General features: G+C 43.9%; 1 protein-coding gene across 2 annotated transcripts in view; it reads right to left on the bottom strand.

The window, feature by feature from the left end:
- Nucleotides 1–7758, bottom strand: part of RNF138 (ring finger protein 138) — a 42173-nt gene extending 34415 nt beyond the window's left edge. The window contains exon 1 of one of the 2 annotated variants that reach the window (XM_029591193.1): nucleotides 7436–7758. In XM_029591193.1, coding sequence (XP_029447053.1) covers nucleotides 7436–7548 — 113 coding nt within the window. In that variant the 5' untranslated portion in view covers nucleotides 7549–7758. Of the gene's footprint in view, nucleotides 1–50; nucleotides 74–7435 lie in introns of those variants that run through there. The other variant, XM_029591195.1, reaches the window with a different exon arrangement.
- Between the last annotated feature and the right edge of the window lie 15034 nt (nucleotides 7759–22792).

Below are 22792 nucleotides of genomic sequence, written 5' to 3'. Positions count from 1 at the left end.
CATAAACATAATTTTTGCACGCCCCTTTTGCAATCGCATGCGGTACTTACCGCATTTTGATAAATCCAGGCCTGAGATTTTAAGCCCTCTGGGGATAGGGAAAGTCCTACATTACCTGAATGTAAACAGATGTGATATCTCAGATCAAAATGTCGGTATATAAAAATAAATAAATAAAAATGAGCAGCCGTCTTCCAACCCACGGGCAGATTTTTAATTTTTTTTTTTTTGGGCCTCCAACTTAATATCGCTATGATATTAAGTCGGAGGGTGCACAGAAAAGCAGTTTTTTCACTGCTTTTCTGTACACTTTCCCGGTGCCTTCCCTTTTGCAGGCGTTAATTTCTGAAAGTAAAGTTTTCTGTATCGCGCGGGAATGACTAATAGACCCATCAACATGCATTTGCATGTTGCGGGCGCTATTAGTTTCGGGGGGGGGGGGGGGGGGGGGGGTTGGCCGCGCGTTTTTGACACGTTATTACCCCTTACTGTATAAAGGGTAAAAATAGCGCGTCGAAAAACGCACAGCCAAACGCGTATCAGCCTGAAAGAGAGGCACAGACACATGCGCACACACACAGGCTGTTATAGACCAGAATACCCGTACAACGCCAGGCCCTTTTTGCCAGTTACTTAATAAAACAGTACTTAGAAAATGTTGAGAGTGCTGGTATATGAAACCTTACCACACAGAGAGAAAATGTTTAGCTTCTACTATGCAAATCAAGACTGTCTTTGGGAAGACTAGATAGGTCATATCACCTTTTTCTGCCATCATGCTTCCATGGATTGCTTCTTGAAGGAAAGAAAACAGAACACCCTAACAGCCTTCCGCTTCCCTCTACTATTTAGAAACTGAAGCTAGGAGACAGACAAGGTCATGCCTGGATAAGACGTTGAATTAAGAGCTTCCAGTTGCCGACTTATCTTTTGTTTCTATCACCACCATGAGGGGGAAAGGGAAGGCTAAATCAAAGACTCCACCAGCACCACCTCTGTTGCCAGTGACGGATCGATCATTTTATGAAGGCTAGAACTCAGGATCCTCTCGCTGCCACTGTTTGTCAGGAGACTGCTAATGAGCTCAAGTTATGGTTCATCTTCAGCAAAAAAAAAAACAAAAAAAAAACTCCCTGGCCTCCAGAAGCCTGTGCCTCTCGCCCTGCTGTGGTCCAATACCTTCCTGCCTCCCCCCCCCCCCGAAGTGGTCCAGTGCCAAAGTGAGTTCCGGTTTTGTCATCGCTGGAGGTGGTGAGACTGAAGGCATGACAGGGAGGGATCTGATAACATCGGTTCTGGATTCTACAAGAGAAGAAGCCACAGGAGTTAGCGTCCTCCCAGATGTCTTCGCAAGAAGCAGCATCAAAGGGCAGGAGAATTCTTCTCATTGCACTTCAGCACCAATTCCAGAATCAATGCCTGCGGTAAAGATGGATGAAGATACCAACAATATCCCTGGCCTGGGAGAAAAATCACATTGAAGGATATTTGTACTATAATTACCTGGATGGAAGTTACTTTTTAGTTCCTGTTGTTTCCAAGTTGTGCAAAGTTTTTTTATGAAGTTGTGGCGAAATCTGTAACCCAAGACCCAAGGATGGGTAGATGAGTAAATCACCACTATAGGAGCCCAGATCATTGGCTTACAGTCATCTACTGTGGCTTTTCTGAAGGTAACTTGGCTCTACACAACAAATTAGAAACTTTTGAGAATTGCAGCGGAGCAAGAAACCTTTGATTTCTAAACTTCCCACAAGCCAGGCTGCTGGCCGCCTGGGACCTTTTAAAGAGATATAGGAAGGAGATACGTAACATATCAGAGGAAAGGTAAACTGGAATTTCCAACATCTTTTACCACCCAAGGGAAAACATGAGATAAATCCTGAAGAGGGGGCGTTCGGGCACTATTTCATCCCTGGACAGCCTGGAATTGTCAGCTTTTTGGGAAGTTCGTTGGACAGCTACATTATTGGTGACCTTTAGTCTTGAGTCTGACATGGACAGGCTGCATAGACTGTATTTTAAATATAGACATTTGTCTTTTTGGGGCGAGTCAAAATTTTATTTTTTTCCAGGTTTGGCAATGTCTACGCAGACTGTGTAGGAAAGCTTTCTTCCACTATGGCAGCAGGTGGTAGAACTAGGGAGTCACGTTTCTTAAATTTCCCTGCAAGTGCCTTATGAATTATAAGGGGAATAAGCTTATGTTTTTGACCTCTCTCACTTGAAAGTGTTTCTTCAGGATGAGTTAGGAGTGAATTAATTCTGTTTCTTTCTATCTTTTTAAAGAAAGGGGATCATGACCACAGTGTTGTAATTGATAGGCACATTTTCCTTTTTGTTGGGTGTTTTTGAGGGTTTCTTATATTTTGATTTATATTGTTATCTACTTGTCTCTCTCCCTTACTGTGGGCTGGGCCCCCACTATGGGGATACAGATTTATTTGTCTGGTAATGATGTTTTCTTATTAACGTTCTGCTAAGCAAATCAAGTAAGCTTACCACTTTATTTTGTGAATTTTTTGTTTTGTGAAAGTTAAAAAAAATAAATTATATATATATATAAAAAGCTGTGTTAATTTGGTTGACCGAGTAACTCACTAGAAGGCAATCAACTGCAGCTCAACATGCTTCTAATTATCCTCGCGCCGTATTCATATTAAAACTTCTGCAAGCCCTGTTGATTTGTTAGTATGGGAGGCCATATTTCCACTATAGTGAGAGAGCGCAGCTTCCGGTTGAAAGATGGGATATGAGTCAGCAAAGCAAATGGTTGGGTGAGCAAAGAATAGGCCGAGTGCTTTCAGAACTCTGCTGGAGATTTTTCAGGACTGCTGCTAGAGATCTTCCAGCTTTGTTGGTATCGAGAACGTCGGTATATAAAAATGCTAAATAAATAAATAAATAAATAAATAATTCCAATATAATAATAGCTAGACTCAGTGGTATAGCTAGAAGGGGTGCAAGAGAATCAACGAGCCTGGGCCCTTCAGAAACGGGGAGGCCCGTCTTCCAGCACATCACCTCTCGCTATGTTGAGCATCAACACAACTCAGCATGTAAAACAGATCCCTCCAGAGACATTTACACAGGCATCTGCAGATAAGGCACCCATCCAGTACACCAGCTGATGTAGCAAGAATCTGGGGAGGCAGAAAGAAGCCCAAACCATTCAGATGGTTTCACCAACCCCAAGAACTATAGTTCTGCATCTGAATCTCCAGTCCCCTAGCCTTCTGCTGTTCAGATTTCTCACCTCCCAAAGCAGCTAGGATAAAAACTCTCTCATACTCTTTTCAGGAATTTTTCCTCTCTTCTGTCATCTGCAGACCAGAAATGAAAGGGTGAGATTTTTCTCCATCTCCTCTCTCTCGTCTCACACTGCATCTATCTCGGGGTTGCCATTTTTTAATGAAAAAACAAGCACTATTTTCCAAAATAACAAGCCCAAAAAAAGCCCAATACACATGAGATTAAAACTACTTTTATTAGAAGGTATTTATATACAGAAAACACTTAAAAAATAATTTTGTGAGTATAATAGAGGAACACAGTGGCTAGTAATAGTATTTAACTCCCTAAAACATCCATCAGATTTTTATGGATTATATGACATTATACAGATTGTTCCAGACAGTATGCGCTAAAAATAAAATTTTTAAACTCACAATTATTCAGTAATGGCTTCTATCTAGCAACCCTCCCATGCAAGCCAGTTGTATGATTAACTGGTGCACCACCACTCCAGTCTCAGCCACTGAACTCTGTAGCTCCTTAAAAGTGAAAAAAAAACCAAAAAAAACAATGACCCCTCACACTCATCCCACCCAAACACATGTCTGGCCCCCACACACTCATTCCTCTCCCCCCCCCCCCCCAAGCGCATGTCTGCCTGAGAGGATGGGAGTGTGGGTGTGTGTATTTGTGCGTGTATACTTACATGGGGGGGATGGGTGTGTGCGTGTGCATGCGTGCGTGGGGAGGGGATGGGTGTATGTGAGTGAGTGTGAGAAAGAAAGAATGGGAGCCTGCCTGGGATGAGTGGTTGGGTTGGTCACGAATGAGAGCCTACCTATGATGAATGGCTGGGTGAGTAGGTGGGTTAGTTGGTTGTGAAAGGGAGCCTGCCTGAGGTGGGATGGTGGTTGGGTATGAATGGGAGCCTGTCTGAGATGGGTGGATGGGAATGGGAAACCTGCCGTGGGGAAGGTGGTGTGAAAATTTCTTGCCACCCCCACTAATCCACAGCAAGCTCAAGGTGACTGAAATTCAAAAAGTTTTCAAGTATGGGAAGCGGGGTGTTTTTCCCTTCTTGGTTTAATTATTGGGTGTTTGATGTGTCTACTATCTTGAAATATTTTATTGCTTTTTGGAAATGTTGAAAAGTTTTTATATGAGTTCTTAATTATTGGATTTTATTCTATTTGTCATCTTTTTGGCAATATTCTTTTTATTAGTATGGTTTATTATGACTGATTTATATTTCTTGATTTTATTGTTTGATTTGAGGATTGGTGATGTTTCTGTTTTTCCATTGTATATTATGAAGCAAAGTCTAGCTGATTGGAATTTCCAGGTGAGGTTCTGTCTGCATATTTTTATTTATATTTTATCGTCTCTTTATTCTGTATTTGGTGAAGGTCTGTCTGTTCTGCAAGGTGAGGTATTCTACTAGAATGTATAGTTTTTATGTAGGAATGTAAAGCAGACTGGTTTGTTCTGCTTTCCTAATAGATGTTTAGGGCATGATATAATATTTGCCAGGGTTGTTCCTGTGAGTGCTTGCAGTTAGTACTGTTTTGGTATGGGATTTTTACTACATTGTTGTCATTCAGTTTACTGAAAGCTGTCCAAGAGCCAAATCTACACCTAAGACGCATTACAATTGGCCTAGTAAGGGTTCCAAGTGTCTTTTTTTTTTTTTTTTTAAGGGTTTTCTGGTTGGCACCATAGCAATGCACATTTTTCTGTACAACAAAACTGATGCCGGCTACAGAGCCCAGCTGGCATCAATTCTACATACCGGAAGGTGGGCAAGGAGCACATGGAGGTCATTCACAATTTAGAAATCTTGGGGTAAAATAGGTTTGGGGAAGTTTGTTAATTTTCATAGTTTTGATTGCCATAGGGAGCAGGGCTGCGAAAAGGGGCTTGGGACAGAGCGTGAGACTGACAGTTTCTATTGTGTTGATTATTGGGGAAAACAACAAAAATTTTGTGCAAAAAAAAACCCAACAAAACAGAACGGGGGGGGGGGGGGGGAGCACTGCATAGCTCAGCAATTTTTCACATAAGGCAGCAAAAATGCTAGTTCCCCCCCCCCCCCCAGCCAAAAAAAAAAAGGATATACCTAATGATGACAGGTGGCACAAGAATAAGAATAGTTAAAAGTAGAGGAAGAGTGCAGTGGGGAAGGAGGTTAGCTGGGGCAAAGGGCCCATGAAAATAAGTGTTTGTAGGTGTGTTAGGAGGTTTAAATACTCTGTTATGAGAGCCCCTAAAACCTGTGGAACAAAATATGATGGCAAAAGAATACAGTGCTGAAGGAAATAAGAGAGGATGTGCTTTCTTCCTTTTATTCTTTCAGATCTTCTCCTGTCCTCTCCCATTTCCCTTAGTCCATCCCCTAACATCTAAGAAGCAGATTTAAACAGCAGACACCCCACCCCCTGCCAGATGAGTCAGAGAAAAAAAAAAACCAGAGATGGCAGGGGTAGAGGGGGAAGGGAATCTGATGCTTCTCTTCCTGCTGGCCAGCCAGCTCTGGAGATGGATCCTCTTCACTATAGGCCCCCACCCCTCTGCCCGAGTCAGGAAATGAAACTTAACTCTGTTTGCTAGCTGAGCCAGGGCAGTTACAGTAAAGCAGCTACGTGCTCGTGCTTCTTTGCTCGAAAACGCATGTTTTGGCCCTCTACGATTCGCTCAATGCTCTGAATGCTCCGAAATCTGCCTGGGAGCAGTTGTGCTACAAATCACGTGCTCCTCCTGCTTGGGATGTAAACTAAAACCTTGGGATTAGGTAGTGATCACAGCAGTCTTTTTGGATTCGTAACAATGAATATTAGGAGCTACCACCCAGGAAAAAGATCTAGGCATCATAGTGGATAATACTTTAAAATCGTCGGCTCAGTGTGCTGCAGCAGTCAAAAAAGCAAACAGAATGTTGGGAATTATTAGGAAGGGAATGGTGAATAAAACGGAAAATATCATAATGCCTCTATATCGCACCTGGAATACTGTGTACAATTCTGGGCGCCGCATCTCAAAAAAGATATAGTTGCGATGGAGAAGGTACAGAGAAGGGCAATCAAAATGATAAAGGGGATGGAACAGCTCCCCTATGAGGAAAGGCTAAAGAGGTTAGGGCTGTTCAGCTTGGAGAAGAGACGGCTGAGGGGGGTATGATAGATGATAGAGGTCTTTAAGATCATGAGAGGTCTTGAACGAGTAGATGTGAATCAGTTATTTACACTTTCAAATAATAGAAGGACTAGGGGGCATTCCATGGAGTTAGCAAGTAGCACATTTAAGACTAATCGGAGAAAATTATTTTTCACTCAACGCACAATAAAGCTCTGGAATTTGTTGCCAGAGGATGTGGTTAGTGCAGTTAGTGTAGCTGGGTTTAAAAAAGGTTTGGATAAGTTCTTGGAGGAGAAGTCCATTAACGGCTACTAATCAAGTTTACTTAAGGAATAGCCACTGCTATTAATTGCATCAGTAGCATGGGATCTTCTTGGTGTTTGGATAATTGCCAGGTTCTTGTGGCCTGGTTTGGCCTCTGTTGGAAACAGGATGCTGGGCTTGATGGACCCTTGGTCTGACCCAGCATGGCAATTTCTTATGTTCTTAACTAACAGCCCGGTTAACTATTTTTCTCCTAAAGGAGAAAAAAAGTTTACTAAAATCAGGAGCTACATAATCTTGTTAAAAACTTTAAACGCTGTTATTTTCTCAGGAGTGAAATACTAATTACAATGAAATGGGATGGGGTGGGGGGAAATCTGCAAACTAAATTAAATGAAACTTGTGCACAGCACTGATAATATTATCGTTTGCTCAATGCACATTTGCATTCCTTAGTTCAAATAAAGTTCTGCCGCACTGGAACTTTTTTTTTTTTAATACATCTTGGGAAATGTTTAAATACATTTATTGTATATTGCCTGCAGTTATTTTCTGGTAAAAAAAAAAAAAAAATTAATTCTAACTAAAGGTAGACACTGAAGGACAGAAGCAAGCTTTGGCTCAGGATGTTTACTTGCCACCCTCTCAGGAAATAGGATCATCAGCAAACGTGCAAAGCAGTATTTGAGAGGAGCTCCCAGGCTACCACAATACATTGAAAGCTGGGGGTTTCTTTTCTTACTATTTATTAACGCACTCGTGAGCAAACAGGCAGAGAGAAGACAGCCGGGGCTCGGTTACTCACGCGTGCTGACAGGCTTCCGTTCTCACGGGGGTTTTAAAGACTTCCTGACAGACGGGACAATAAAAATCTTCATCGGGGGCAGAGGCAGTGAACGAGGAAGATGCTTCGGCCATTGTGTCCGCTCCCCGCCCGGCGCAACTACAGCTACCAAACCAAAAATAAAATAAAAGTTTGCTGTGCGCTTGGGAAAAAGTACCTGGAAGAAGAAAAAAAAATTCAGAGGGGAAGGTTGAACATAAAACCACTGAGAGGTACAGAAAGGAAACAGCAAATAATCCACAGCACGTCACTAATGAGCAGCAGCTTGCCCCGTGGTTAGTGACATAAAAACTTTCGCCCTATGAGGCGCACGCTTTCAGTTTCGCTTTGTAGGCGGCCCTGCTAATAAAACGCTGGCCTTTTTGGGGGGTTTTTTTAATCCTACTTTCTGAAGGGAAACAAGGCAGGAGATTGCCGGACGTTTCTAACAAGATTCGTCTTTGTTGTCCTGTCCACCTCAAAGTTGCAGGAGAGATCGGGGTGGGATTTCTTTCTTGCTTTTGATCCACACGTACCCGTGGATCGTGGATTTGTCCGTATACGTCCCGGAAAGTCAGTTTTTTTTAATTCTGGGTGGAACCTCTTGTTATGCTCATCTGGAAGCAAAACTTAAAACCTGTGTTTTGTGCCCGTGAAATTTCAGTGCTTATCATCGAGTGTGCCTGTGACTTTACACACACACCCCTGATTATTTTGATATAGAGAGTAAGAAGTAATTATGCGGCGCTGAGTTTCGGAGTATGCCACAAAGGGGGGGCCAATGCAATAAAAGCGTGCGGTGAAACAGGCGCTTTCGTTTTCATAATGAGCGCACAACCACAGCCCCTGGGCGCTTGATGCAATAGGCAAATGAGCAGCTGTGCTAAAAAGGACCTGCTAGGGGAAACTGTGCACCCCTAGCATCAGGCGCCCAGGAAACATGGCAGTGTGCGGCACAATATACGCGCACAGTATACATGGCCTGGAGTTTGTATATTGTTCCTGTATATTATGCGCACAGAATTTTTTTTTTACCCTTTCCGTTTTTTGCCCCTTTTCAATTTCTCATGATACAGCATTCTGTGGTTCCTCTGACTTAGTATTGTCACATTACTAGTAGGAGGCACCACAGAAAGCTAGATTTTTTTTTTTTGGCCCTTTATGCACGGCAAGGCTTAATCACAAGTCACTGGAAGGAGAGCCGCCTGGTGATTTCCCTGTTGCGGGAGCTCAGGTGGGTGGCGAACCTTGCCAAAAGCAGTCTTCAGCCTACTCGGTCACTGGAATATCTCGGGTTTGGTTCAATACAAAGCAGGGAAAGGTGTTCCTGCCGGAAGCTCGAATTCAGAAGTTGTTAGCTCAGCTCCATCTGTTATTGCATACTCTGTGTCCGACTTTATGGTCTTACCTGCAGGTCCTTGGCGTAGTGGCTGCAACTCTGGAAGTGGTACCGTGGGCGAGAGCACAATTGTGTCCTCTTCAGCGCTCCGTGCTTTCTCGGTGGAATCTGCAGCCTCAGGACTATTTGATTCAGCTCCACTTGCCGATGGAGGTCTCCTTCCAACTGAGGTGGTACTGACAATGGAAGCGAGTCTCTTTGGAGAACTCACTGTTAGGAGCTGACAGTACAAGGGTGCTGGAGTGCTAGAACATCAATTGGCTGGAAGCCAGGGCGGTCCAGTTGGCATGTTTACAGTCTGGCTGCAGGGTCGATCAGTCCGAATAATGTCGGACAATGCAACGAATGTGACATACATCAATTGGCAGGGAGGTACCAAAAGCCAACAAATGTCACAGGAAATAGATCAACTTATGGAAAGGGCAGAGGTGCATCTCCAGATGATCTCAGCCTCACACAGACAAAGTAAGAGCAGACTTTCTCAGCAGGGAGAGTCTGCACCCAGGAGAGTGGGTGTTGTCAGATGAGGCATTTCAGCTGATTTGGGATTGCTGGGGTCTCCCATTCCTAGACCTGTTGGTGACTTTGCACAATGTGAAACTTCTGTGATTCTTCAGCCGCAGAAGAGATCCGAAGACATTGGCGATCGATGCCCTAGTGCAGGAGTGGGCAGAAGGCAAGTTGCTGTATGCCTTTCCTCTATGGCCCATATAGGGCAGATTGATTCAAAGGATCGAACGCCACAGAGGGATGATGCTCTTGGTCGCTCCAGTTTGGCCCAGGTGACTGTGTGTTGCATCCGTCGGTCTCAGACAGCTTCGACCTCCGTGCCTCACCTTTCTTCCTTCTCTCTCCTCAAACCTTGGGAAGATGGCTGCTGCCACGTCTTCATGCCACTCTCTCCGGCGTCCCTGGATGGCGACTGTGTTCGCCATGTTTCTTCTAATGGCCTCCTAGGGTGTACGTGCGGACGCCACCAACGTCTTTATCCACGCAATTTGCGCTAACTTAGCTCTTTGCATAGGTATTAGTGCAAATTGGGATAAACTGTCTATTTGCATAAAACACGCCCCTTTAGCTATCGCATTTTGATAAATCCAGGCCTGAGTTAGCAAGGATCGTGTATGGATTGGAACGCCTCCGGTCTAAGCTGCTCTACCGCTTCCTTGCTGGCGCTGGAAGCTCTCTCTGCCCTTTGGGGTCTTTCATCTCTAACCTGGGTACTCGCTCCTCGGGGGCCCTTATGCTTCCTTTCAGGTGCCTATCTGGGATACCGGGTACTCGCTCCTCAAGGGCCTGCTCTCCCTGCCTTGGTGCCTGCAGTTCAACTACTTCTGCCTGACAAGATCTCCATCAATACAGCTATCTACTTCAGTGAGTAATCTAACCTTGTCAGTCTGTCTCACCTACAGCTCAGCGCTGGGAGTCTGCATCCGGGACTTCCTCTACTACCTCGCACTGCCTACCATCTATTCAAGTGTGGGACTGGTCTCCTCTGCTGAGGACCCCTGGACTGCTTCTACTGGATTATCTCACTACTGCCAACCCCTGGCCAGTATCTCCAAGCTGTATAATAAATACAAATCCTCTGTGTCTGCGTGTATAGAGTCTAGCCTAGCACTGCGGTTCCTCACGGGGCTCCTCCCCTTGAGAGTGGCCATCACCGCAGTACCCAAGAATCCACTCCAACACCTCAAAAACTGTGGAAAGCGGATCTGCGGAGGCTCCTGGTGGATTTGCCTCTTCGACTTCTAGTGCACAGGAACCTGTTGCAGCAGGGACCTTTTCACCACAAAGATTTGACTGTATTTGTCTTACAGTATGGCCCTTGAAAGAGCTTGCTTGCTGAAACGTGGATACTCTGCGACAGTGATTTCCACCTTGCTAAGAGCTAAAACGTTCTCCACTTTCTTGGCCAATGTGCAGGTTTGGAAAGTGTTTAAGGCCTGGTGTGTGAATCGAGGTACTCTTCCTTCCTTGGTCAAGATTCTGCTCATTTTGGAATTTTTCCAGGATGGCTTGAATAAAGGCTTGGCTCTTAATTCCTTAAAAGTACAAATAGCGGCTCTCGCCTGTTTCAGAGGTCAGGTAAATGGTGGATCCTTGTCTGCTAATCCTGATGTGGCCTGTTTTCTGAAAGGAGTGAAACATCTTTGGCTTCCTTTGCGGTTTCCGGTACCCTTATGGAGGCTTAATTTGATTTTGGAGTTTCAGGCAGGCCCTGCATTTAGACTATGTACTCTGTCCTTGAGGTTGCTGACCTTGAAAATGGTTTTCCTTGTAGCAATTTATTCTGCGCGTAGGATTTACAAACTGCAGATCTTGTCTTTCTGGGAGCCATTTCTCCAGGTGACTCCAGGCATGGTACAGTTGCGTACTGTTCCTTCGTTTTTTTACCAAAGGTGGTTACTAAGTTTTACTTGAATCAGTCCATCTCTCTGCCGTCTGTGGACAGAGAGAGAGATGTAAGAGAAGTATCGTCTGTTGTGACCCTTGGATGTTAAGAGACATATTGTTAGGTATCTAGAGGTTACTGAGCCTTTGTGGAAGTCGGATCACCTGTTTGTCCTTTATGGTGGTACTAGACAGGGGAAGCCAGCTTCACGTATTAAGGAGGTATTCTCAGCTGCATGCGTGGATGCTGTGAAGCCATTACCTAGTCAGGTCAGGGCTCATTCCACTAGGGCTCAGGCAGTGTCATGGGCAGAAGTTAAGATTGTTGTCTCCTGTCGACATTTGCCGAGCTGTGACGTGGTCCTTCTTACACACCGTTTCCAGGTATTATCATCTGGATGTGCAGGCCTGGGAGGATGTGGCCTTTGTGCATGCGGTTTTGGCTGGACTGTGGGCAGCCTCCTGCTTGTTCTGGATTCATCTGACTGGATGTTAAGAAATGAGAAATTACTACTTACCTGATAATTTCCTTTTCTTTAGGATAATCAGATGAATCTAGCTTCCCTCTCTCGACTGCCTAATTATTACATATTGTTCCTCTTGTATGCTTATGTGTTACAAGGATTACTGGTAAGTGTACTCCAGTCCTTAGACTAGTGTTATTACATTCTTGTCTGAGCTCAGTGTTGCCTGTTGGCTGAGTATTTATATGGTTACCTTTTTTTAATCGTTTTTTGTTAATCTGTCCACAGTTGCTTTTGAAGAAAATACTGGCACTGCAGGGATATATATACTGTGACATCAGTTTGCTCCATCTCCATCTGCTGGTAGAGGTGCATATCCCACTTTTTCTGGATTTATCTGACTGTCCTAAAGAAAATGAAATTATCAGGTAAGTAGTAATTTTTCAGTCTCTATCATATCTCACCTTTCCTCTAGGGTGTACATATTAAGTCTATCCCCATTTGCTTTAGAATGAAGACCACTGATCATTTTAGTAGCCACCCTCTGGACTGACTCCATCCTGTTTATATCCTTTTGAAGGTGCGGTCTCCAGAACTGTACACAGTATTCCAAGTGAGGTCTCACCAGGGACCTATACAGGGCCAATATCACTTCCCTTTTTCTGCTGACCATTCCTCTTTCTATGCAGCCAAGCATCTTTCTGACTTTTATCGTTGCTTTATCTACCTGGTTGGCCACTTTAAGATAATCAGATGCAATTAGATCCTGCTTTTCCTTTGTGCTTAGAAGAATTTCATCTCCAATTCTATACCATTCCCTTGGGTTTTTGCATCCTAAATGCATAACTCTTCCATTTTTTAGCATTAAATCTTAGCTGCCAGTCCTTAGGCCATTCCTCCAGCTCTGGTAGATACTTCCTCATGTTTTCCACTCCTTTTTGGCTGTCCACCCTGTTACAGATTTTTGTATCATCGGCAAAAAGACAAACCTTTTCCAATAAACTTTCCATTATTTCGCTTACAAAAATGTTGAAAAGAACAGGTCCAAGGACCGATCCCTGAGGCACACCACTAGTACACACCCCTCCTCAGAGAAAACTCCAGTTACCACTACCAAGGGCGCACAAATTATTTATAAGTCTGTGTAGAATTGTGTCAAAGGTGTTGCTGAAATTCAAGTACACTACAACTAGCACTCTCCCTTGATCCAACTCTCATCACCCAATCAAAGAAATAGATCAGATTCATCAGACAAGACTTACCTCTGGTAAAACCATGCTTTCTCGGATCTTGTAATCCATTGGATTCCAAAATTTGCCTGGCCTATAGTTCCCGACCTCCTCCTTACTTCCTCATATATGTATAGGAACTACATCCTCCCTTTTCCATTCCTCCGGAACTACTCCAAGCACTAAAGCATTGAAAAGGTCAGCCAGCGGAGCTGCCAGGACATCTCTAAGTTCCCTTAGTACCTTCGGATGTGTCCCATCCGGCCCCATCGCCTTATCTGCTTTTAAGTTTAGTTAGCTCCTAATGAACACATTGTTCCTCAGTTCCAGTCTTATTTGTATGTTTGTTTTTTAATGTGGTCTCGCTTCAGGCCCTTCCACAGTGAACACCAAATAGAAATATTTGTCAAGCAATTTTGCTTTCTCCTCATCAGTCTCTACATATTCCTCCCCTTCCCTTTTGAGTCTCACAATGCCAATTTTGCACTTCTTTCTATCACTAACATAGCTTAAAAAAAAAAAGTTTTGTCCCCCTGTTTTATATTTGCTATTTTTTCTTCTATTTGAATTTTCGCATTTCTGACTACTTTCTCAGCTGTTCTTAATTTTTCCAGATATTGTCTCCTATCTTCCTGTTTCTGCGATCTCTCTTAGTTTATGAATGCTAACTTGTTCTCCCTTAACTTTTCAGCTACTTTTTAAAAAAAAACTATAACAATCTCTTTTTCCTCTTCCCTTTATTTATATTCCTAACAAAAAGATGAGTTGCCCTTATATTTCCTTTTAGTTTTGCCCACTGCCCTTCTGCTTCCCCTAGATTTTCCCATCCAGCTAAATACGCTTTGAGGTACTCCCCCATTTTGAGAGAGTTTTCCTGAAGTCTAGGACCATCGCTTCAGACTGAACCTTCTCTTCTTGCGTCCTAATATTGAACCACACTGTCCGGTGGTCACTTGTTCCCAGATGATCATCCACTCCAACATCAGAAATGCTGTCCCTTTTGGTAAGAACCAGGTCCAGTATCGCCCCCCTCCCATGTGGGTTTCGTTAGTAGTTGACAGAGCAGTTCTTCTTGGTGAGAATCCAGGATCTCTCTGCTTCTAGAAGATACTGTAGTTGGGATGACCCAATCAACATCTGGAAGATTAAAATCCCCTAGCAGCAGAGACCTCCCCTTGTACAGCATAGCAGGAAGCCATGAGCACACAGGGTTCTGCTTCAATGACTGTTGGCAGTGGAGCATCAAGGCAACAGAGAACAGCCCTCTGCTTCCTGCTTCAGCCCTTCCCTTCCCCAGGCAGTGTGCAGGGAACAGAGGAGGAGAGGGTGAGCCTGGAGCTGACAGAATACATTACAGGGTAAAAAAGGTCAAGCCATTCTTTTCTCTAATCCAGTCCCTCCCCTCCTGTCTTTCAAGGACAAGAAGGGAGGGGATGAGCCTGGAGCAGACACAGCAGAGCAAAGAAAAGCCACTTTGCTCACTAATCCAGCCATTTCTCTCATTCCTCCCCTCCCCTCCCCTACTGTCTGCAGGGATCAGGAGGGGGAGGGGTGGCACTAGAGTGAACAGCAGAGGAAAGAATTGTTTTTTGTCAGCATACGTCCCTTATACAGCTAAGTGACATAACTGGATATTCAGCGGCAGCCACTTAGCCAGATAAGTCCAATTTATCCAGCTAAGTAGCATTTGAATATCTACCCCACAGGTAGATAAGAACCCTTTGGCACCTGCAGGCCCATCCTAACAAGCAGGAGGTGACATTTTCAGACCCAGAAGTCACTCCCAGATTTTTGCCTAATGGGTTTGTGCAGAAATCAAACCTGCCAAATCCCGACACCCAAACACATGCCCCAGAGCCCCCCCCCCCAGCTCCTTCATATATATATAGCCCTCAGAGCCTTTCCCCCCCCCCCCAGCTCCCAGATACATTCCCATACCTGGAAACCCTTCAGATTTTTACCTGCAGACACTGGGAATTTTTAGTAATTGCAAGGTTTCTGGAGAAACACTTACTCAGTCCCCTGTTTGGGCAGTGTGCATCATCCAGGGGCACTAGGGTTTACCAGGGTTCAAGTCTGGTGGGGGGAAGGCTAACTTCCTGGGACCCTGCTGCGGTCAATTGATTCAGATCCAGTGGTCCACACTCCGGCTGAATGATGCTTACCAGGTGTAGAAGAACCCAGAATAAGACCAAGGAGGGAGGAGGAATAGCCTAGTGGTTAGAGCAGTGGGCTACGAACCAGGAGAGTCCCACTGTCGCTCCTTGTGACCTTGGGCAAGTCACTTTACCCTCCATTGCCTCAAGTATAAACTTAGATTGTAAGCCCTCTGGGGATAGGGAAATACCTACAGTACCTGAATTTAAACCGATGTGATATCTCAGATCGAATGTAGATATATAAAAATAAATAAATAAATAAGGAGGTGGCTATTAACAGAAATGTCCAATAGTAGTCAGCCCATTCACCGTCCATTCAGCAAGGTCAAGGCAGAATAAAGAAAGCACGAGTCCAATTGGTGTTCAAAACAGTTTGCTTTAAGTTAAAGATGAGTATCCATGCTGAAATTGTAAAAATCAGAAACAGCTTCTGAAAAATGAAAGTAAGAAAAATCATGGTTTCCTTGTCCATTCTGTATCTCCTTACTGGTCTTTGCACCTCTGCACCACTATCATGTTAAGTAACCCCTCCCCATGAAGGCTAGGGTGTATAGCTCGTGGGGCGTAGTTCCAGCATACATTGCTCCAAAGATGGAAAATATCACCAACCTCAAAAATCTTCTGAGTCCAATAATTCAAAAATCTCAACTTTTAAGCCAAAAACTTTCAAAAACCTGCAAATCCTTTGAGACCTCTTCTCAAGAGCCAACAATTCTCTTCACCTCTTGCTGTTTCTGATTGCTTGGGCAACAAATCTTTGATGCATCCCTTCAGGATCCAGGGGGGACGCCCTTCCCTGTATTGATCAATTTTCTCCAAAAATCTCTTCAAAAGCAAATCTCACTACTTAACTTCCTTCAAGTCTCTAAACCTCCAAAGATGAGGGAGGGATCCTCCAGAATACCAACTCCTTCCCACTCTCTAGTCACCTTCTCACTAAATCATTGGGCACAGCCCTTGACTTGTCAGTAGGCACCCATTAAATCTGTGCCTGTGGTGGCAAAGATGTAGGGGCAGCAGGCTGGCTAGGATTTGCCACTTTCCAGTTCTGCTGAAGCTCATTCAGAAGAGAGCATCCTTCTGCTACCCTGTCATAGCCATTTACAGGAGGTGAGGAGGTAAAAGCACGAAAAGTGCATAGGGAAGGCAAAATCCTAAATACGTCCCTGTTATGGGCATGCTCCAGGGGATATTATAGCCTAGTAGAAATGCCCCTAAAAAGGTTGGGTTTACAGCCAGGGGAGAATTCTGAAACAAATATTCCCTCCCACTGCCCATGATGGAAAATTGGAGAAAATGTTAATGATGGGTAAAGCCAAGTCACACGCTGGAAAGCTCTGGGCCTTTCGATTTACTGCTCTAGCCACTCCCATTCAGGAAGCCTGCAGGGACTGGAGAAGGGAGCGTAGTCATCATTTTCTGCTTTAAAGTGTGTACTTCAACTTCACCTCCTCCTCTTCTACAATAAGCCTGCAGGGAACCGAAGAGGAGGTGTGAGCCTGGAGCAGACATTGCAGGTCGAGCAGGACGTAGAACAGATACAGCTCAGTCTGCAGTTGTTATTCCAGGACTTGGGATTTAGCTGAGCTTAGAGTGAGGGAGCACAAGTCAGAGAGCTTTGGCATATTGGGGGAGGTGGGGATGAGTGTGGATTAGTGGAGGGGGGGATGTGTGGAAGAGAGAAAGCTGATATGCACCCACTTGCCAAGTGCTACAACTTATTTCTCTCTCTCTCTCTCTCTGCCTTCTGCAGGATTACAGTGGAGAGTCCAAACAACTGAGTAAGCATTCTTGCAGCATTGTTTTGCTATCATTATTTAGTCTTTCACTTGCAAGATCAATGTCAGACTGTTTTAAGTGTATGCTCTATTAATGTGTGTTTTATTGTAACTTGCCCCAAACTTATTGGAGGGGTGAGTTAGAAACATTTTAAAATAAATAAAGAACAGAAAAGCTGCCATGACTCCAGCCCCTCCCTCTTCTGTAACATGGAGCCCTGCAGACAGTAAAGAAGGGGAAGCTCCAGAGAGCAAACCACTCCTGTATCCACCCCTGATCTGCTGAGGCCTTGCTGCCTACCACCTCTCTTTTTTTTTAATCACAGACAGCAACAGAGTAGCAGTTCGAACTGCCTTTCCCATTGCTGATTTTCAACTTGTACCTGCAGCCAGCCTGGCCAATTAAAAACTGTTTAGGCCAGTCAGTAACTCTCCGCTGGGGCAGCCATGCTTCTGCGCTCCTAACCAGTGCACGTCTGATGTCCTGGACTTTTCTCCTCAGCCTTGTTCTTTAGCTAGCAGGTACACACATTCTATAAAATAAAAAGAAGGCTAAACTACAAATAGAAAAAAAATCCACTTGGTGGCCATATTTTACACAGGATCTTCAAATTATGTTAAACCATTATATTCTGAGAAACTTAGGAATGAAGAAACTGGCTGAATCAGGGTTCTCAACTCAGTCCTTAGGGCACACGTAGCCAGTCAGGTTTTTAGGATATTCACAATGAATATGCAAATCTATCACATGCATATAAACTGAAGATTCTGTCCACCCGACTGGCTAAGTGTGTCCTGAGGACTAGTTTTAAGCCCCCTCAGCTGTGCCTTCTCCAAGCTGAACAGCCCTAAACTCTTTAGCCTTTCCTCACAGGGGAGCCATTCCGTGCCCTTTATCATTTTGGTCTCCCTACTCTGTACTTCCTCCTGTAACTATCTTTTTTGAGATGCGGCGATCAGAATTGTACACAGTATTCAAGGTACGGTCTAACTATTGAACAATACAGGGGCATTATGACATCTTCCATTTTAATAATTCCTAACATTCTGTTTGCTTTTTTCACCGCCAGAGCACACTGAGCTGATGATATCAATTATGTTGCCCAGCTCTTTATCCTGGGTGGTAACTCCTAAAATGGAACCCAACATCATGTAGCTACAGCATGCGTTATATTTCCCTATATGCATCACCTTGCACTTGTCCACATTAAATTTCATCTGCCAATTGGATGCCCATTCTTCCAGTCTCATAAGTATCTGCAATTTATCACAATCCACTTGTGATTTAACTACTCTGAATAATTTTGTATTATCTGCAAATTTGATTACCTCACTCATCATATTCTTTTACAAATTATTTATAAATATATTGAAAAGCACTGGTCCAACTACAGATCCTTGAGGCACTCCTCTGTTTACCTTTTTCCACTCTGAAAACTGACCATTTAATCCTACTCTCTGTTCCTGTCTTTTAACTACTTTGCAATCCACAAAAGAACATCACCTCCTATCCCATGACTTTTTAGTTTTCTGAGAAGCCTCTCATAAGGGACTTTGTCAAACACCTTCTGAGAATCGAAATATACTACATCTCCTTGCTCACCTTTATCCACATGCTTATTCATCCCTTCAAAAAAAAATGTATCAAATTTCTGAAGCAAGACTTCCTTTGGGTAAATCCATGCTGGCTGTGTCCCATTAAATCATGTCCATCTATATTTTCTGTGATTTTATTCTTTATGATAGTTTCCACAATTTTTCCCAGCACTGAAATCAGCTCACCTGTCTACAGTTTCCTGGATCACCTCTGAGCCCTTTATATATTTTGAGCTTACATTGGCCATTTTCCAGTATTCAGGTACCACAGATGGTTTTAATGATAGGTTATAAATTACTTGTAATAGGTCTGACATTTTTTAGTTCTTTCAGGACCCTGGGATGTATACTATCCAGTCCAGGTGATGTACTATTCTTTACTTTGTCAATCTGGCCTACTATATCTTCTAGGTTCACCATAATTTGGGTCAGTTTATCTAAATTGTCACCCTTGAAAACCATCTCCGGAATGGGTATCTCCCCAACATCCTCCTCAATAAACACTGAAGCAAAGAACTAATTTAGTCTTTCTGTGATGGCCTTATCTTTCCTAAGTTCTGCTTTAACCCCTTGATCAATGCTTATGTTTTTCCTATTTTTTTTCAGAAGGAGCCGCCTTCAGATTTTTGAAGGAAGATCTTTTGGTTAAAATAGCCTCTCTTGCCTCAACTTTTAACCATACTAGCAATTGTTTGGCCTTCCTTCCACCTTTCTTAATGCATGAAATACATTTGGACTGCACTTTGTTGAAATCCCGAGGGCGGCTGTCTCGGTGACTTCCAAGTTCCCTACCTGCCTCACCTCCAGGGCAGGGACTTTTCTAGTTGTTACCTTTCTTACCCCACAAGAAGTTCCCAATTTACTGCCTGAGGCTCCTGGCAATCAGGGGTTTCACTGTGCTGGCTGGCTTGTTATAGAAAACACAGCCTTTATATTTCTCAATAATACTCTTTATTATAGAAAGCAAAGAAAAGCCAGAAAGAGAATACAGGAAAGATAAAAGTTTCCTGGGAGTGAGTTTTTTTTTTGTTTGTTTTTTTTTTAAATGTCAACACTAGTCGTCAATTTAAATTTGATCATGTTATGATCACTCTTGCCAAGTAGCCCCACCACTGTTACCTCTTTTACCTGTGCTCCACTAAGAATTAGATCTAAAATAGTTCCCTCTCTCATCAGTTCTTGATAGGGATGTGAATCGTTTTTCTGATGAATGAAAATATCATACGATATTTTCTCATCCGTCAGGTACCGGCGGGTCCCCGGAAGCGATAGGAAAACCTCACGAAATTTTTGTGTGGTTTTATTGTCGTTTGGGGGGGGGGGGGCAGGAAGAAAGGGCACACAGAAAAACAACCCCCAAACCCACCCCGACCCTTGAAATCGAATTATTTAAAATCCCCCACCCTCCCGACCCCCCCCCCCCCAAAACTTTTCTAAAGTACCTGGTGGTCCAGCAGGGGTCCTGGGAGCGATCTCCCGCTCTCGGGCCATTGGCTGCCACTAATCAAAATGGCGCCGATGGCCCTTTGCCCTTACCATGTGACGTACTATGGATGGACCGCGCTATTTTTTAAGATGGCGCCAGCCATCCATTGCTCCTACCATGTGACAGGGGTCGGCCAATGGCACTGATAGCCCGTCACATGGTAAGGGGGTAAAAGGGCCATCGGCGCCATTTTGTTTACTGGAAGTCGACAGCCCGATAACGGGAGATTGCTCCTGGGACCCCTGCCGGCCACCAGGTACTTTAGAAAAGTTTTAGGGGGGTCGGGAGGGTGGGGGATTCTAAATAATTCGAAGGGTCAGGGTGGGGTGTTTTGGGGTTTTTTTTCAGCTTGGGACAGCCGAAAAAAAAAATTCAGAACTGCGGGAAATGAAGATTTCCCGCGGTTCTACAAGCCCGATACCGGAAACGAGTCCGGTACCAATTCACATCTCTAGTTCTTGAACCAATTGTTCCAAAAAGCTGTCATTTTTCCATCCAGGAACTTTATCTCACTAGCATGTCCTGATGTTGCATTTACCCAGTCAATATTGGGGTAATTGACATCTTCCATTATTATTATACTGCCAATTTGGTTAGGTTCCCTAATTTCTTAGCATTTCATCATCCTTCCCATCATTTTTGCAAGGTGGACAGTAGTATACTCCTATTGCTATACTCTTCCCCAAATCACAAGGGTTTTCTACCCATAAAGATTCTATTGAGCATTTAGTCTCTTGCAGGATCCTTGTCCTGTTGGACTCTATGCCATCCCAGACATAAAGTGCCATCCCTCTACCAAGTCGTTCCTCCATAACATTGTGATATAATTTGTACCCTGGTATGGCACTATCCCATTGGTTATCCTCCTTCCACTATGTCTCTAAGAAGCTAGTTAAGTCTATCTCATCATTCACTGCTATACATGCTAACTCTCCCATCTTACTTCTTAGATTTCTGGCATTGGCATACAGTCATTTCAAAGCGTGGGGGATTTTTTTGTATTAAGAGCCTGCTTTTTAGTTGACATAGATAATTTCAAAATGTTTAGCTCAGGTGATTCTTTACTTTTAGGCACATGGACTACTCTTGCTTTTATTAGAACCTCTCTGTTGGGATGCCTTAACTCTTCTGCTTTATTAGTTTCCTTCAAAGATACCTCCCTCCTAACCATGCGCTGCTGAGTGAGTGTCGGCTTTCCCCTTTGTTCTAGTTTAAAACCTGCTCTATCTCCTTTTTAAAGGTTAGCACCAGCAGCCCTGTTCTACCCTGGTTAAGGTGGAGCCCATCCCCTCGGAAAATACTCCCACTTCCCCAAAAGGTTCCCCAGTTCCTTAGAAAACTGAATCCCTCTTCCTTGCACCATTGTCTCATCCACGCATTGAGATTCTGGAGCTCTGCCTGCCTCTGGGGACCTATGCTTGGACCAGGGAGAACTTCAGAGAATGCTATCCTGGAGGTTCTGGATTTCAGTGTTCTACCTAAGAGCCAAAATTTGGCTTCCAGAATCTTCCTCTCACATTTTCCTATGTCGTTGGTGCCCATATATACCATGACAGCCAGTGCCTCCCCAGCACTGTCTAAAATCTTATCTAGGTAACGCGTGAGGTCCGTCATATTTACACCAGGCAGGCATGTTACCAGGTGATCCTTGTGCCCACCAGCCACCCAGCTATCTACATTCCTAATAAATCACCAACAATGACGGCCGACCTAAACCTTCCCTCCTGGGCAGTAGCCCTGGGAGACACATCTATGCAAGAGGGCAATGCATCACTTGGAGAGTAATATCTTGCTGCAGGATCACTTCCTGCTGCACCATGTTGATGCTTTCTGACCAGGAGATCTCCCTCCTCCAAAGCAGCACCAGGGCTGCCAGACTGGAGTTGGGACTTAGCTTCTATGTCCATTAAGATCTCATCTATATACCTCTCTGTCTAACTCAACTCCTCCAGGTCTGCCACTTTAGCCTCCAGAGATTGAACTCATTCTTTGAGAGCCAGGAGCTCTTCGCACCGGATGCACACATACAATATTTCGCTGGTGAGTGAAAAAAATCATACATGTGACATTCAACTTAGAAGACTGGAAGGCCCCCCTCTTGCTGCTGGATTGCTGCCTTCATTTTAATTTTATTGAGTTCTTAGTTAAGTTTAGGTTGCTGAGGAAGTAGGAATGTGTAAATAAGAGTCATTTAAATGTATTGGTATATTCACTATTAACCTTGTAGTGACGTGCAACAGGATAATTAAACTCTTAATAAGGCCTAGGGCAATCCTTTGTTTTAAATAAAAGGCTGATTGATTTTTAATGTGAAAGTGTTTCCTGCCTATAAATCAAAGGAAAAGCTGGGGGTGGGTGAGAGAGGGGTAAGAGGGAGCGAAATAATGACACACAAAAACTCTAAGCTTTTTCCTACCTTATCCTTTATCAGCCTGTAAGTAACTTTAGGGGTGCAGGGACCTGTCTGCTATAGGACACTTCCAATTCCCTTCCCACTTCATTTCATGATCCTAAGTTCAGGAAAGACATGTTCTCCTCAGAATTAGACTTTTATTTATTAGATTTGACAGGATTTAGCATTTAGAAGATAACAATTCCTGTCTCTAATATCCTGGCCACTAAGTACCAGCTTATCCTAAAGGAAGTTCTGTAACATGGGTGGTATCAGACATGCTATAAACCTTAGCCTGCCTAATATATTAATACTAATGACTAACTTACTTACCCCTGCTCCCAACTTCAAACAATTTCTCTGTTTACCTCTGACGCAGGCTCTGGCTGGAGGTCTGGAAATTGTGTTCAGGGGAGGAGGCTTGCATCCAGGTCTGGTGCTA

The sequence above is a fragment of the Rhinatrema bivittatum genome, chromosome 2 (assembly GCF_901001135.1).
Source record: "Rhinatrema bivittatum chromosome 2, aRhiBiv1.1, whole genome shotgun sequence".
Classification (NCBI taxonomy): Eukaryota; Metazoa; Chordata; class Amphibia; order Gymnophiona; family Rhinatrematidae; genus Rhinatrema; species Rhinatrema bivittatum.
This window is presented reverse-complemented; position numbering and strand designations above follow the sequence as displayed.